Genomic DNA, 14,118 nt, shown 5'->3' with positions numbered 1-14,118 from the left:
CCCTGGTCAAGTAGGACTCATTGGTAGCAATTGCCAGCCAGAAGCTGGGATTCTTGACTTTCATTTGAAGCCGGGTCTCACTGCTGGAAAATGACTGAGTGTTCCAGAGTTAATCCAGGTTAATTCCTGCTGATTAATCATTAATGGGCTAAGGAACCGCCAAGATTAAAAATAGGAATGAACAGTTTAATTTCAACCCAATCGCTCTTTATTCCCCATGAAGGCTTGTATTTTTCACATCTTTCTAACAACAGCTAGTACAGTACTAGTGACAAATGTGGACAGGGAAGATTGAAAATTGTCCAAGAAATAGATGTTAGGCACGGGATTCTGCAGCAACGGGAGCTAGGGAAGTGATGTGGGGCAGTCTAGGCAGCCTTCGGTCGTTCAGAATCCAAAATTCCAAAGAAGCTGGCTTTGGCTCAAGTTCAAAGGGTTGGCTTTAAGAGACGCTGACATAATGGTTAAAAATCAAGCCTAAAATTATTTTAATTTAAAGACTTGACTAATTATGAAGACTGAGTGTTGGCTGATATTGGGGAGAAAGTCAGGGAATGAGGAAGTACCAGTTGCTCCGTTTTGTGGGACACGGATGAGTTTTCTTAGGTTAGAACCTCTCACCTTCCCCATCGCATGGAATAAAACGCCACAGAGTGGATTGTAATTATTGCTCTGCCGGCTGTGATTTGGCTGAGTATCTTAAATAGACCGTGCCTCAGTTGTACCCTCCCTAACAACGAGGGCGATGACATCCGCTTCAATTCCTCGTGCACCTTCTGGCTCTTCCACCCCAATTCCTCCATTTACTCAAGGAAATTCCTTCTGGTGCTGATTGCATTCTCTTTGATGATAAGAACTTGCTCTCCCTGGGCTGACCCCCAGCAGAGCTTGTCCTCATACCCGGCGGCCCGAGGGGGCGCTGCTTCGGGGGAAGTTAGTTGGATTTAAATAAAGCAGCTTCCTTGGCTGTTCGCGGTTGCGCAACCCTGTTCAGCCACCGCCATGTCAGCCCAGCGGTATACAGAGGCGCAGGCCCGGGGCCGCCGGGACCCGAACCTTCTGCTTCCCGCCTAGGCAGAGCCGGATCCTAGTCAGAGACTGCTGGGAGCGCCGCGGGCCCAGAGTGGGCGGAGCTGGCCGGAGACCCCCCCACAGGTGGGCGGGGCGTTCCTGCTCCGCTCCGCCCCGCGCACGGCCGAGCGCCGCGCCGCTCGGCCCCGCCTCTCCCCGGCCCTGCCCCCTTCACCTCCCCGCAGCTCCTCCCCTCTCCCATTGGCCGAGGTGGAGACCCTCCTCTCTGCCCAATGGCCGCCGCCGCGGCTCGGCCACCCGCGTCCTGACTGGCCAGCGACCGGCAGAGTGGCGGGGTGCGGACCAATGGGAAGAGGCGGCTCGATGAATGGCTGGCCCGGGTGGGGAAGGCAGGAGGCGGCGATCCCGGCGGAGGGGGCCGTTCGCCAGCTCTGAGGCAGAAAGTGCCACGACTCCACACGCGCGCACGCAGCCAGCGAGCGGCCGGAGCGGACGGCAGACGGGGCGGGCGGCGTCAGGGTCGCAGCGTCTACAGCTGCTCGGGGGCGGTTTCTTGGCGGAGGCTTGGCCGGCTCCTCTCTCCCGGCTCCGCGGCGGCTGCGAAGGCGGCGGCGGCTCCTGCCCTCTCCCTTTCCCTCTCGCGTCTCTGGCTGCAGGTAAGAAACTTGGCTGGGCCCTGCAGCGGCCGCGAGCGGGCCGGGCCGTCGGGGGGCTGGGGCCGGCCGCGCTGCGCCGCAAGTGACACGTCTCCTCGGCGGCCCCTCCCCCGGCCCGCCCGCCGCCCGCCGCCCGCCGTCCGCCGCCGCGGCCGTGCACCATCGGGGTCGGGGTCGGACTCGGGGCGGGGGTGCCGGGCAAGCGCCGTACCGGGGCGTAGGCAGGGCGCGCCCCGTGGTGTGGACCCCGCGGCCCTCGCCGTCGGGGGAGCTGCGGCGGCCGGCGGGCGCGACGTGGCGACCGCTCCCTGCCTCCCTCGCTCCTGGCAGGGCCGTCGGGCCGGCCAGCGCGCTCCGAAGTTGGGCGAAGAAAGTTGGCGGCGGGGCGGGGCGGCGCACAGCTGGCGGAGGAAGGGGTTAAGTTTCGGGAAGCCGCCGGATGACGTTGCCGGGCTGGAGTCCGGGCCGGAGGGGTGGGGGTGCGGGCGGAAGGCGGCGGAGGCCGGCCGAGGGGAGGAGGGCGGGATTGAATGGGGGCCCACGGGCCGAGCGCGCCGGTCCCGGGCCGCGGCCCGCTGGCGCTTCGCGGGGCTGGGACGGCCCCCGACGGGGCGGGCCGGGGCCGCAGGGCTCGCGGCGCAGGGACCGGGTCTGTCCATGGCACGGACGCCGGGCGGCCGCGGTGGCAACTTCCCGGAGTGCGGGAGGCGGCTCCCTGCTCCCCCTGGCGGCGGGGCCGGGGCCACCGTTTCCCCGGCTGGGCTGCGCGGAGCCTGGCTCGAGGGCTCCCGGCGGGGGGACGAGGGCGCCCGGGGCCCGGCCCGCCCCGCCCGCGGCCACGATGAATGGGCCGGCGGTGCCAGCCCCGGGCGGAAGCGGACACCTCGGGGCCGGCCAAGCGCGCTGGCACCCGGCCTGGTGCCCGCCCCGGCCCGGCCGGCTCTCCCGCTGCGCCCTGATTAAGGGAGGCAGGCCGGGGTCTGTGCTTCCATTGGGGCGCCCGCAATGCTTCAGGGACCCCTCTCCGAATGATAAGTCGCGAGTTTTAGCTCTAGAGTGTCCCGGCTGGCGAGGGTGACCCCGACCAAGTTGTTTCGTTCGGGGTCTCCATTTCCCGGTCTGCAAATCGGGGCTCCTGTTAGCTTCGATTTGCGAGGAAAGCTGTGGAGACCCAGCACTTGTAGGAAGGAGCCACAAGTGTTGGCTGTTCAGTTGGGATGCTTTTGTGGGGGGGTGCTGGACACGGGAGGAAGGTGGGGCCTGGCTCCGGCACTGCGGCGGGCGCGGGGCAGCAGAAGTTGCACAGCCAGGGTTCTGCACCCCGGACCACGTACTGGCCGCTTACTCGCAGGTCCCGTAGCCCCTCTGAACCCGAGTTTCTTATCTGTGGCCTGAAGACAACACCACCCACTCACGGGGTCGGGAACCACGCCGGGAAGTGCTGGGACCTTGTACAAACAGAAGGCAATTTGGCAATTACTCTGAGAGGTCAGAGGTTAGGAGAGACTGGGAAGCACCAAGGAAATGAAACTCTGAGGGACCTGAGGAGCCTCCCACGTCACTGCTCAGCTATTCACTCTGCGTGCTGGAACCTTCAGGGTAGGGGCCATCTGGATGGCATTTTCAGGAATTTGGAGAAATGGGCCTGGTAGGGCCTCATATCTCACATTAGATACCTCTTCAGAACTGGGTGTCCCCAGAGACCCAGGACGTCTGTCTGGCACTCCCAGGAAGAACAACTGCGAATGTTACCCCGCCCTGTGCAGCTGGGGGGCATTCTCCCACTGCCCCGCCTCCCTCCTCACACTCCTTGTTTGATTTAACTTCCTGTTAATCCGACACCTAGAGAAATCTGTGACCCTGCAGCATGTCACTTACTGTGTGATGTCTTGACTCGTTTAAGAACTTGCCAAAGGTCACTCCCACTATCATCTGCCAACCTCTTTCCCTTCCAGAAAGAAGCTTCCGGTTCTGAGGTCCTGGAGGTGCCATTTCCCTCTCTGTTGAAGCAAAGGCCGGGGCAGACCTCCTAGTAGGTGAAGTTTTCCTTTTACATGGAGCACCGCAAAGCCGGCTTGCAGGGATCTTGGGCCAGTGGAGGCCTGGAGGAGGCTAAGGTTGGGGGAGGGGAAACCAGAAAGGGATCTTGGGGTTTAGAAGGAGAGGGTTTAGAGCTCTAGGCACTATAACAACTCTTACCTTTCATACTTAGGAATCTGCCTCTGAACATTTACAGAGAGATTAAGAAGTTACAGTGGTTCATGGTGTATGAGTATTTTTTGGTGATGGAAGAGTTTTAAATAAATCTTAAATCAAGTCACATTTGAGCAATTATGCTCTTTAATGAAATAAGCCCTAACTCAACAGGCTGCAATAATTACATAGCAGCAAACTCAGTTTAAATGGTTGAATGCCAGTGATTGAATTGGAGTATTGGTTTATTATGTAGCAGGGACACCTTTTAAAAGTGTTGGGACCCCAGACTCTTCTTGTCTTTTTAGCCCTGGGAATTTTAACTAATAGATGAATGACACATAGAGGATCAACAGATCAACAGTTCTGTTGAGACAGCAAGTTTTTCTTTGCTAAAATCTTGTTTCAGGAGAAACAAAAATAATGGTCAAGTCAGAATGATGAAGGCAGGGACTGTGCTGTCCGTCTGTGCATGCTGGGCCTGCAGTGGTTAAGGCCTGGCCTATAACATCATAAATATTGGTTATACCGGGTGGACAGCCCCCCCATACCTGTTAAACTATTCCCAGCTGTCTCATTGGATAAATGAAGCTGAGCCCAACTTGGTTTTTAAGGTTCACTTTTTAGAATCAGATTCCACAACTGTGGTTTACATTTAGGCCTTAAAATAACCCTGTTCTAGAGGGTGGGAATGGTTGTCACCCATTCAGTGGATGAGAACATGGAGGTCCAGCTGGTCAGAAGGTTGTCAGGCCAGTTCCTGTTGCCCAGTTGCTAGGCGATGCGGGCCCGGCCTTCCAAATGTTCCCTCCTGGCCATATCCCTCCACCTTCCTGGGGCAGTAATTACCCAAGGGAGGACACAGAACGTGAAGAGCAAAATTAACAGCTTCAGTGGCAGGAAGGTGGGGAGGCATTTGGAAAATCTGGCAGTGCTGAAGGTATTTTTCATTTCATTTTTTTCACCGAGGGTCTCCTGTGTGGTGGGCTTTCAAACACTGCAAGTGAGGCCTAGTTCTTGCCTGAAAAAGCTACTGTCTAGAACTGTGTTGTCCAATACAGTAGCCACAAGTAGCAATTTAAGTTTAAAACAATTCAAATTAAGTAAAATTAAAAATTCAATTTCTGAGTCAAATTAGCCACATTTCAGGTGCTCAGTAGTCATAAGTTGGTCAGCGTGGCTGTAGATGGTTTCCACCATCACAGAAAGTTCTGGACAGTGCTGATGTAGAGGCAGCTGGTGTTCTCTAAACATTCACGTCCCTGTTCCTCTTGATCGTGTGGTAATATGTTGAACCACATGAAATTGCCCATTCTGTAGGTCAAAACCAGTCGACTAGTGGCAGTTGATACATTTCACCTGATAAGATCTCACCCTGAGAAAGCATTAGTCCCGCCTCTTTGTGTGCATTGTAAACTGCATTCCAAGAAAAAGGAGTGGGAGGGGGGCCACACAGATAGTGGCCCTTTCCTGGAGAGATTTTTTACCCAATGCCCTCAGCATCAAAATGGTGACTTGTAACAAAGACAGAAAATAAATTGATATTAGGTAGAAAGTGATGGCTTGTAAGGGAAGGTAAATATTTAATTTTAAGTGACAGTGCCTAGGCAAGGAGGCACTCTCACTTAGCATATAGAAAATTAGTTCAGGGGCCTCCTAGGAGACTTTTCTTAGGCAGACAAATTCTGGCCGAGTCTCCTGAAGCAGACAACCAGACACCCCCCAAAACCAGACGTGTGTGTCCTTTATGTGCATTCAGTAACATGTGTCTTCCACCTGTCAACAATGGGCAGCAACTTTAACTTATCAAGAACATTTTGTGATTTCTAACTTAGATTTTTTTGGCAAGACTAGAATACCTGCCCAGTCCCAAAACCTTTTCAGTTCCAAAGTATTGGAGTTCCAGTGTTCTTGGGTGGCATAAATTGCTTCCTACACCAGTGACTATTTACACAGCTCTGTTATTCTCCATATAACTTTTTTTTCTTTTTCTTTTTTCTTTTTTTTTTTTGAGACAAAGTTTCGCTCTTGTTGCCCAGGCTAGAGTCCAATGGCGTGATCTTGGTTTACTGCAACTTCTACCTCCCGGGTTCAAGTGATTCTTCTGCCTCAGCCTCCCAAGTAGCTGGGATTACAGGCATGCGCCACCACACCCGGCTAATTTTGTATTTTTAGTAGAGACGGGGTTTCACCATGTTAGTCAGGCTGGTCTAGAAGTCCTGACCTCAGGTGATCTGCCCTCCTCGGCCTCCCAAAGTGCTAGGATTATAGGCATGAGCCACTGTGCCCGGCCTCCATATAACTTTGAAAGGATCATTGGGCAGTACTGGGGAATAATTTTTGAATTCTTGGTTGTACTTATGGGCTCATCTTAGTATTAGTACTCTGTAAAGAATAACATAAAACCAAAGTTTAACTTTAAAGGAAGAAGCTGAATGATGGACAGCTACTTGATCTCTTTCTGGTCAGAAAGGAGGCCCACTAAGACTACTGGAAGTTACAGACTATTTATAGTGATAATGAATATCATCTGCTGACTCAAAAGTTGGAATAAAAGACCATCTTGAATTCAAATCTTTAATTCTCTATCCTGGGCAAGGTATAAGCAAACAAGGTCTGTTAGGCTGTCTTGAGAGGAATTCCAAACTGGTGCCCTGTGTGAGCTGAACTTGGCCTTCACATGGAATTTGTTTCACTGACCTCATGTTATTAAGCAATTGAGTCACCTTTTAAAAGTGGAATTTTTTTTTTTTTTCACTAAAATCTAGATTTTTGGGGCTGGGCACAGTGGCTAATCCCTGTAATCCCAGCACTTTGGGAGGCCAAGGCGGGTGGATCGCTTGAGCCCAGGAGTTTGAGACCAGCCTGGGCAACATGACAAAACCCCATCTCTATAAAGAATGCAAAAACTAGCCAGGCATGGTGGCATGTGCCTGTAGTCCTGGCTACTCAGGTGGCTGAGGCAGGAGAATCAGTTGAACCTGGAAGGTGGAGGTTGCAGTGAGCCAAGATCATACTACACTCCAGCCTAGGCGACAGAGTGAGACTCTGTCTCATAATAAAAAACAAAAACAAAATCTAGATTTTTGGGTTCTCTGGGGGAAAATGGGAATTTCTGGCTACACTAGGTTGACTTTCTTGTGTGGCAGCCGTGGACTGTGTTTGTCCTCTCTGGGCCGGGCCTGTGCTCTCAGTGCCCAGCATCCTACCCCAATTTATGTTACGTGCTTGGGTATTGGCAGTCCCTCAGGGTGCTGGGGGCTGTCCGGTGTGACCGGACTAGTCATCAGCATGTCCCATGGAGCTGCTGTGTGGAGCAGTGGGAGAAGCACTGGTTGGGTGTTCTAATCCCTGGAATAAGTGAGTGACTTTGGACATGACTTCTCCTCCCTAGGCTTCAGTTTTCTCCTCCTATAAAATGAAACTAGGCCAGGTAGCTCCACCTTTCAGGCCACAAACCTCGGTTTATCCTTAACTCCTCGCCGTCTCATACCTGTACCCTGTACGCAGCAGGTCCCATCAGCTCTACCTTCCAGACAGAGCCAGTGTGACCATTCTCACCGCTTCTGCCTTCTCCCTGGTCCAAACAGCTCTTACCTTTTGATTTTTTATTTCTGAGAGGGTCTTGTTCTATCACCCAGGCTGGAGTACAGTGGCGCAATCACTGCTCACTGCAGTTACAACATTGCAGGCTCAGTTAATCCTCCTGCCTCAGCCTCCTGGGTAGCTGGTATCACAAGTGCATGCTACCACACCCAGTGAAATTTTAGGTTTTTTTGTAGAAATGGTGTCTTGCCACGTTGCCCAGGCTAGTCTTGAACTCCTGGGCTAAAGGAGTCCTCCTGCCTTGGCCACTCAAAGTGCCAGGATTGTAGGCGTGAGCCAGCATGCCCAGCCTGCTCTCACCTCTGCCCTGGGTTATTTCTCTAGCCTCCGGTGGGCTCCCTGCCTTTGCCTATACCCCCTGCCTTCTAGTCTGTTGCCAGAGCAGACCATGTCACTCCTCTGTTCAAGACCCTCCTTGGTCAAGGTCTCCAGTGGCCTCTCAGGGCACTTTTGCTCTAGCTTCACTCCTACCGTCTCCCTGTCCTCTGCTGCAGCCACGGTGGCCTCTGTTCCTCAGGCATGCTTCTGCCTCCGGGCCTTTGCGTCTCCTTTGGCATATCCCTAAGAGCTTTTCCTTAGATGGCACATGGCTGGCTCCCTCGTCTCCTTCAGGCCTGTTGGCTACCCTGTGTGGAGTGTCAGCCTCTGATGCTCCCCCACCCCAACTCCCTGCCCCTCTTCTCTGCATCACTTTCTCTTCATCACCCCCTGACATGTCCCGTATTTGACTGACTTTGTCATCTCCCCCTCTGAAGCGTAAGCTCTACTAGTGCAGGGATGTAGCTTTTGTTTCCTGAGGTATATCCAGTGTCGAGGGCAGTGACTAGCATGCAATAGGTGCCCATTCTTGCTGAGCTAATGGAGATGATTTTGTAGCTCTGGCGTTCTGTGAGTATATCATGTAGCGTGAAGGAGTCTGGATTCCTAAAGCATCACATATAAACACAAAAACATATTCCAGAGCCAAATGCAAGTGAAGTTTGGATTACCTCCAGCCTGCCTCCAGTTGAGAAATTGACAGTCACATGCAGAGGGCACTGTTAAATGTGGACATCCTGCCCTTCCAGCGGAGGCTGGGGTTTGAAGTGAACCTTAGGAGACGATGTGGATGTTGGCTCTCTCCTGGGAGCCCTCTGTCTCCAGCCTGGTTAGATTCATCCCAGTGTCTCTGGGAGTCCATCATGCATGGCACCTTGACAGAACTGGGCGCTTCCCAGGTGCTTGCACCAGGTCTGGGGAGGAGACTTGGCTGTGAGCATCCTTTAATTCCTTGTATAACCAATGAGTGTGAGGTGGGCCATGCAGAGTCACTGAGCATTTCAGTGACGACACACTCACCAGGAAACAGAACATTTGTTTTGGGTGTGAACAGTGTGCTGGCTGCTCTGAAAAGAGGTAGATTTTGTGTTTAGTGGGCAAGAATGTTCCTTAGGGGGAGAAGGGAGAATTCTTTTTTTTGAGAGGGAGTCTCGCTCTGTCTCCCAGGCTGGAGTGCAGTGGTGCATCTCGGCTCACTGCAAGCTCTGCCCTCAGGTTCACGCCATTCTCCTGCCTCACCCTCCTGCTGGACTACAGGCACCCACCACCAAGCCCAGCTAATTTTTTGTATTTTTTTTTAGTAGAGACGGGGTTTTACCATGTTAGCCAGGATGGTCTCGATCTCCTGACCTCGTGATCCACCCGCCTCGGCCTCCCAAAGTGCTGGGATTACAGGCGTGAGCCACCGAGCCTGGCCGGGAGAATTCTTATAGTTGGCATTACATTTTGTTTTCTCTTGGTCAGTCTTCATCGTGCTAGGAAGTGAGGGAGGGGACAAGGTTCCTCTCCTGCCTCACCTCATGGTGTTTTTCTTTTCTCAGAGGAATTATGTGTGGGAGTCCGCTAAGTAGGAGGAGCAATGGCTGAGGCAGGGTGGTCTGGTTGGGAAGAGGCAATACTACGTCCAGCCCCATCCTTTGTTTCTCCTCTTCTCTCCTGTTGATTTTAGGTGAAGAAGAGTAGATACTAGATTTCTAGCCCTTTCTAACGGGAATGTCTGACATACTCATTTTACTTGGAAAGGTGAAAGACCCTTGTTCAAACCCAGGTGGTGTGTTTTTTTGAAGTTCTCATTCAGTGATTAAAGTGTGCAACTCAACTGCATTAAATTGGTTTTTAATTAAGTCTGATCCTGAATAGGAATTAGATGTAGCTTTAGTTTTATGAATACATTTTTATTTCCTTGGTAGTTCTAGGTATTTGTAGTAATTAGAAAGGAAAGTCTCAATTTTCAGAATAGTAATCACAGTGATTGAGGGGAGGAAGGAGTCAATGCTGAAGAATAAATGAATTATTGGGACTCTTAATGAAAAGTCTTATTGGTGATGTGTCAAAGGACTCTTAAAAGGTCAACTTTAGCCACTGCTCTGAAGCTCAGTTAGTCTTTTCCATCTTAAGTCATATCCCTCTTAAGTTGGAAGATCTGGAGACTTATTCTGTACAGTTTGATTTTAAAAAGACTGCAGGTGGCCTGGGCATGGTGGCTCAGCCTGTAGTTCCAGCACTTTGGGAGGCTAAGGTGGGCACATCACCTGAGGTCAGGAGTTCGAGACCAGCCTGGCCAACATGGTGAAACCCTGTCTCTACTAAAAATACAAAAACTAGCTGGACATGGTGGCACATGCCTATAATCGCAGCTACTTGGGAGGCTGAGGCAGGAGAATCACTTGAACCCGGGAGGCGGAGGTTGCAGTGAGCCGGGATTGTACCACTGCACTCCAGCCTGGGGGACAAAGTGAGACTCCATCACAAAAAAAAAAAAAAAAGAAAAAAGAAAGACTTCAGGACAGCAAGGTGGCATGGCCACAGGACTATAAAGGGCTGTGGATCCCACTGAGTCACTGCCCTGTCAGGTCAGGAGGTGACTGCCTGCCTTGACCCTGGCCTCGGTTACTTCCTGTCTGTGAAGGGAGCGATCCTGTGTGGGTGTGAGCACTGGGAATTGGCAGTAGTAACAGGGCTCCATAACAGATTCTTCAGGCCTTAAAGATGCTCCTCCTCCAGGATCTGTGGGGCACGTTTTCCAAGGAAATATGACACACATTTTAAACTCTTTATTAAAGTAAAATATATACAGAAAAATGCACTATCACGAGTCTACACAATAAGTATCCACAAGCTAAACATGCTTGTTTAACCAGCAGATCAAGAAATAGATTATTCCCGACCTCCCCAACCTCCTTTTGTGCCCCCCTTCCAGCTGCTGCCCATCGTGGGCAGGGAATACCTGCTCTCTTCTTAATAATACCAGTGATTGATTTTGCTTGTGTTTGAACTTGATGTAAATGGACTCAAACGGCATATGCTCTTTTGTGTCTTTCACTCAACGTTACGTGTAAGACTTGCCAGGTTGTTGGGGTAATTGTAGTTTGTTCATTCTCACTATTCCAGCATGTGAATATATGAGTTTATTCACATTACTGTAGGTGGGTACTTGGAGAGTTCCCAGTTTGGGGCTATTAATGCCGCAGACTTTTGGTGAATGTCTATACACATTTCCATTGGGTCTGTATACCTAGGAGTGGAATTGCAGGACCAGAAGGAGGTAGGTGCTCGGCTTTAAAAGAAAGTGCCAGACTTTTTGTCTGAAGTGCTTGTTCTAATTTATACTCCCACCAACAGTATATGAATGAGACCTTGGAATATATTATAAAGTGGCTGATTCTAAAAGGGAACCAAAATGAATTTTGAGTTACCGTTGATAATAAATAAGAAATGACTCACTCAGGCTGAAGTTCTCCGCTGTCACAGAGAGAGGATGTTAGGCTGGCAGAATTTGTTAATCAAAGGTGGGCCTTGGGAAAAGGGCTTGTGAGAGGGTCAGATTTTATTGCCGATGAGCAGGTGATATTTCCTAATATAAACCTGAGTGGAAATGCAGCTCTTCTCCAAGGAGTTAATGGAAGGGAATTCAGCGAAGCTCATATCTTGAGATTGAATTCTTCATCAGAACTCTTCCCCTACAGAGTGAATTTCTTAAAAACAAAAGAACCAATAGTTGGGTATCAGACCTCATTTAGCTCTGGCCCATGTGTTTCTAATTAGAAGCTCCGCCCACCTCCAGGGGTTGGCAGTGTTGGGATATTCCTGCAGGAGCCCTTCCTCCCTGGCCCACCTAGTAATGAAGGATGGTATATCTAGGTCCAGAGTTGGTAGTAGTCTCCCTAGCACAGCCAGCCTCCTGGCACATGGCAGCCACGTGCTCCCTTTTCTTTGAAGAGCATGGTTGGCTGGAATTTGGTTTGGCTGTTGGGGGCGACAACACTGGGTTTCTGGTGATAGAATAGTCTGGGTGGCCTGAACCGGTCTTCTAACTTGCTGGATGGCCTGGACAAGAGGTAAATGACATTAAAAATACCTTCTGACAAGCCTAGAATGGAATACACTGAAGCAGGCGGTGAAAGGAGTGACCCAAGAGGATAAGGACAACCCTGGAGGCCTTTGGCAAAATAGGCAAACTCTTAAGTTCTGATAGCATCTCCAGGCGCAGGGGGCAGAGATTGATGCTGGCAGCATGATAGGACACAGGCTCCCTGAGTTGGAACCACAAGGGGCCATGACACCTTCATGGAGAAGGGGAGTCAGAGGTAAGCCCATTCTCACCCTACAGGTAGGGTAGGGAGGGGCACATTCTGAGAAGTGGGTATCACAAGTTGTCCCTCATGTGGATCCCATGACTTGAGTAGTGGGAAACTCCAAGATGATTTGAAGATTCTTTATTTGAGAGTGGACCTGCACACCTAGTGTTCCTGGGTCAGTCCAGGGGCGAGCAGATCATTGAAGGACTGCACCTTTATCCTAGGCTCACCAAATCCCCAGGTGTAATTATGAAACGAAAGAGAATAGTCCATAGTTAGGAACAACTAAATGCAAAGGATGAAAGCACTGAATGAGGACCAGCAGGAACAGATCTCAGAAAACATAAGATAATGGACTTGTTGACATAGATTTTAAAGGCCTTACTCAAACTAAATAGGCAAGATTGAAAATACCTATGAGGAAGGGGAAACTATACAATGACCTAGCAAATTTGAAAAAGGAACCAGGAACAACTTGTAGACATGAAAAGTTCATGTCTTTATAATAAAAATCTAACAGATGGATTTACTAGCAGATTACATAAAACTGAAGAGAGTGAATGACCTGGAAAGTAGAGAAGAAGAAATATAATTTAGAGAACCACATAGATGAATAATTTGTAAGACCAATTAAGATTCAGGAAGAGTAGATTCAGAAGTGTGTCTAATTGGGGTTCCAGGAGAGGAGCGAGGACAGAGCCAGTACTTGAAAAGCTAATGACTGAGAATTTTGCGGAATGCCTAAGACACCCAACCAAAACCCAAGCAGGGTAAATAAAAATAAATCCACATATAGACATTTAGTGATACAGCAACTCAAGGGAAAAATTCAACAGTGAGAGTGAAAAGATCGTTTTAAGACAAAAACCCAAGATAGCTACTGACAGATCTTTGCTAAAGGAACTTCTCAAGGATATTCTTGGAAGGAAGGTGATGGCAAGTGGAAAAAGACATAACAAGCAAGGATGAGTAAAGAAAGTGGTAAATATTTGGACAGTTCTAAATACATGTAAAAGAACAATGTTGGAGAGGCTGGAACAAGGATAAGATTAAATACATGAAAACAGTAACGTCTAAGTTGGAAGGGATAATAGAATTAATTTGGGGGGGGTAAAGATTTGTTTAACTTTGAATTTTGTGAGTGCTGTGTGTTACTGTTTTTTTTTTTTAAAGGTAATTGCTGAAAAGTAGAAACAATGAAAAAAAAAAAAAAAGAATCCTACACTACTCATTTTGATGCCAGCCAACCTTGTTACAAAACTTGACAAGAATGGTAGGAGGAAAGAAAACCATCAGTCAGATCTCATACCTGAAAAGATAAACGAAGTCCAGCAGTATGTATGACTAGATCGTTTTATCCTAGGAATTCAAACTTGGTTTAACGTTTAAAAATAAGTTTATATTCACCTTCCACACCTACGGGTTATAGGAGCAGAATAGTATGATTATCTTAATAGATACAGATAAAGTATTTGATAAAATTCAACATCTATTTATGTAAACTAGGAATAAGAAAGCAACCTCTTTATCCTGATAAAGGATGTCTGCAAAAAGGCTTTAGTAAATCTCACACTAAAGAGAGACACCTAAATCTTTCCCTTTGATACGAGAAAAACAGAATACTTGCTGTCATTCCTTCTCTTTAGCACTGTGTTGAAGGTCCTGCCCTGTGCAAAAATTCAAGAAAAATTAAGCAGACGATAGGAAATTGGGAAGAAAGAAACAAAACTGTGATTCATATGCTTATATATGTAGAATTTTTTTCTTTTTAATCGACAGATGTGTTACTAGAATTAGGCAAGTTGCTGTGGGGGAAAAATCACCCTACTGGAATCAGTTACGTTTCCGTATACCAGCAACAAGCAGAAAACGAAACTTCAGAGCTACCATTTGTAAGAGTGTGAAAACTATGAAAAACTAAGAAGTAACTCTGAAAACGTGTAAGACTCCATGGTGTGTATTATTTTCCATCTGGATACTTGGGTTGTTCTGTTTAGATTTGATCCTTATAATGG

At 49.3% G+C, this 14,118-nt stretch overlaps 1 protein-coding gene across 12 annotated transcripts in view; it reads left to right on the top strand.

Annotated features, from left to right (window-relative positions):
* The first annotated feature begins 1,389 nt into the window (after positions 1-1,389).
* Positions 1,390-14,118, top strand: part of RRBP1 (ribosome binding protein 1) — a 69,111-nt gene continuing 56,382 nt past the window's right edge. For 2 of the 12 annotated variants that reach the window (XM_063702080.1, XM_055372902.2), the window contains exon 1: positions 1,427-1,688. Coding sequence is in view for 4 of the 12 variants with exons in the window: in XM_063702077.1 (XP_063558147.1) it covers positions 14,054-14,056 (3 nt within the window). In the remaining 8 variants the exon portion in view is untranslated. Of the gene's footprint in view, positions 1,689-3,643; positions 3,725-14,014; positions 14,057-14,118 lie in introns of those variants that run through there. The other 10 variants (XM_055372905.2, XM_055372904.2, XM_063702078.1 and 7 more) reach the window with 9 other exon arrangements.

This window comes from Gorilla gorilla, chromosome 21 (genome assembly GCF_029281585.2).
Source record: "Gorilla gorilla gorilla isolate KB3781 chromosome 21, NHGRI_mGorGor1-v2.1_pri, whole genome shotgun sequence".
Classification (NCBI taxonomy): Eukaryota; Metazoa; Chordata; class Mammalia; order Primates; family Hominidae; genus Gorilla; species Gorilla gorilla.
Note: the sequence above shows the minus strand (reverse complement) of the source record. Positions and strands in the feature narration are given on the sequence as shown.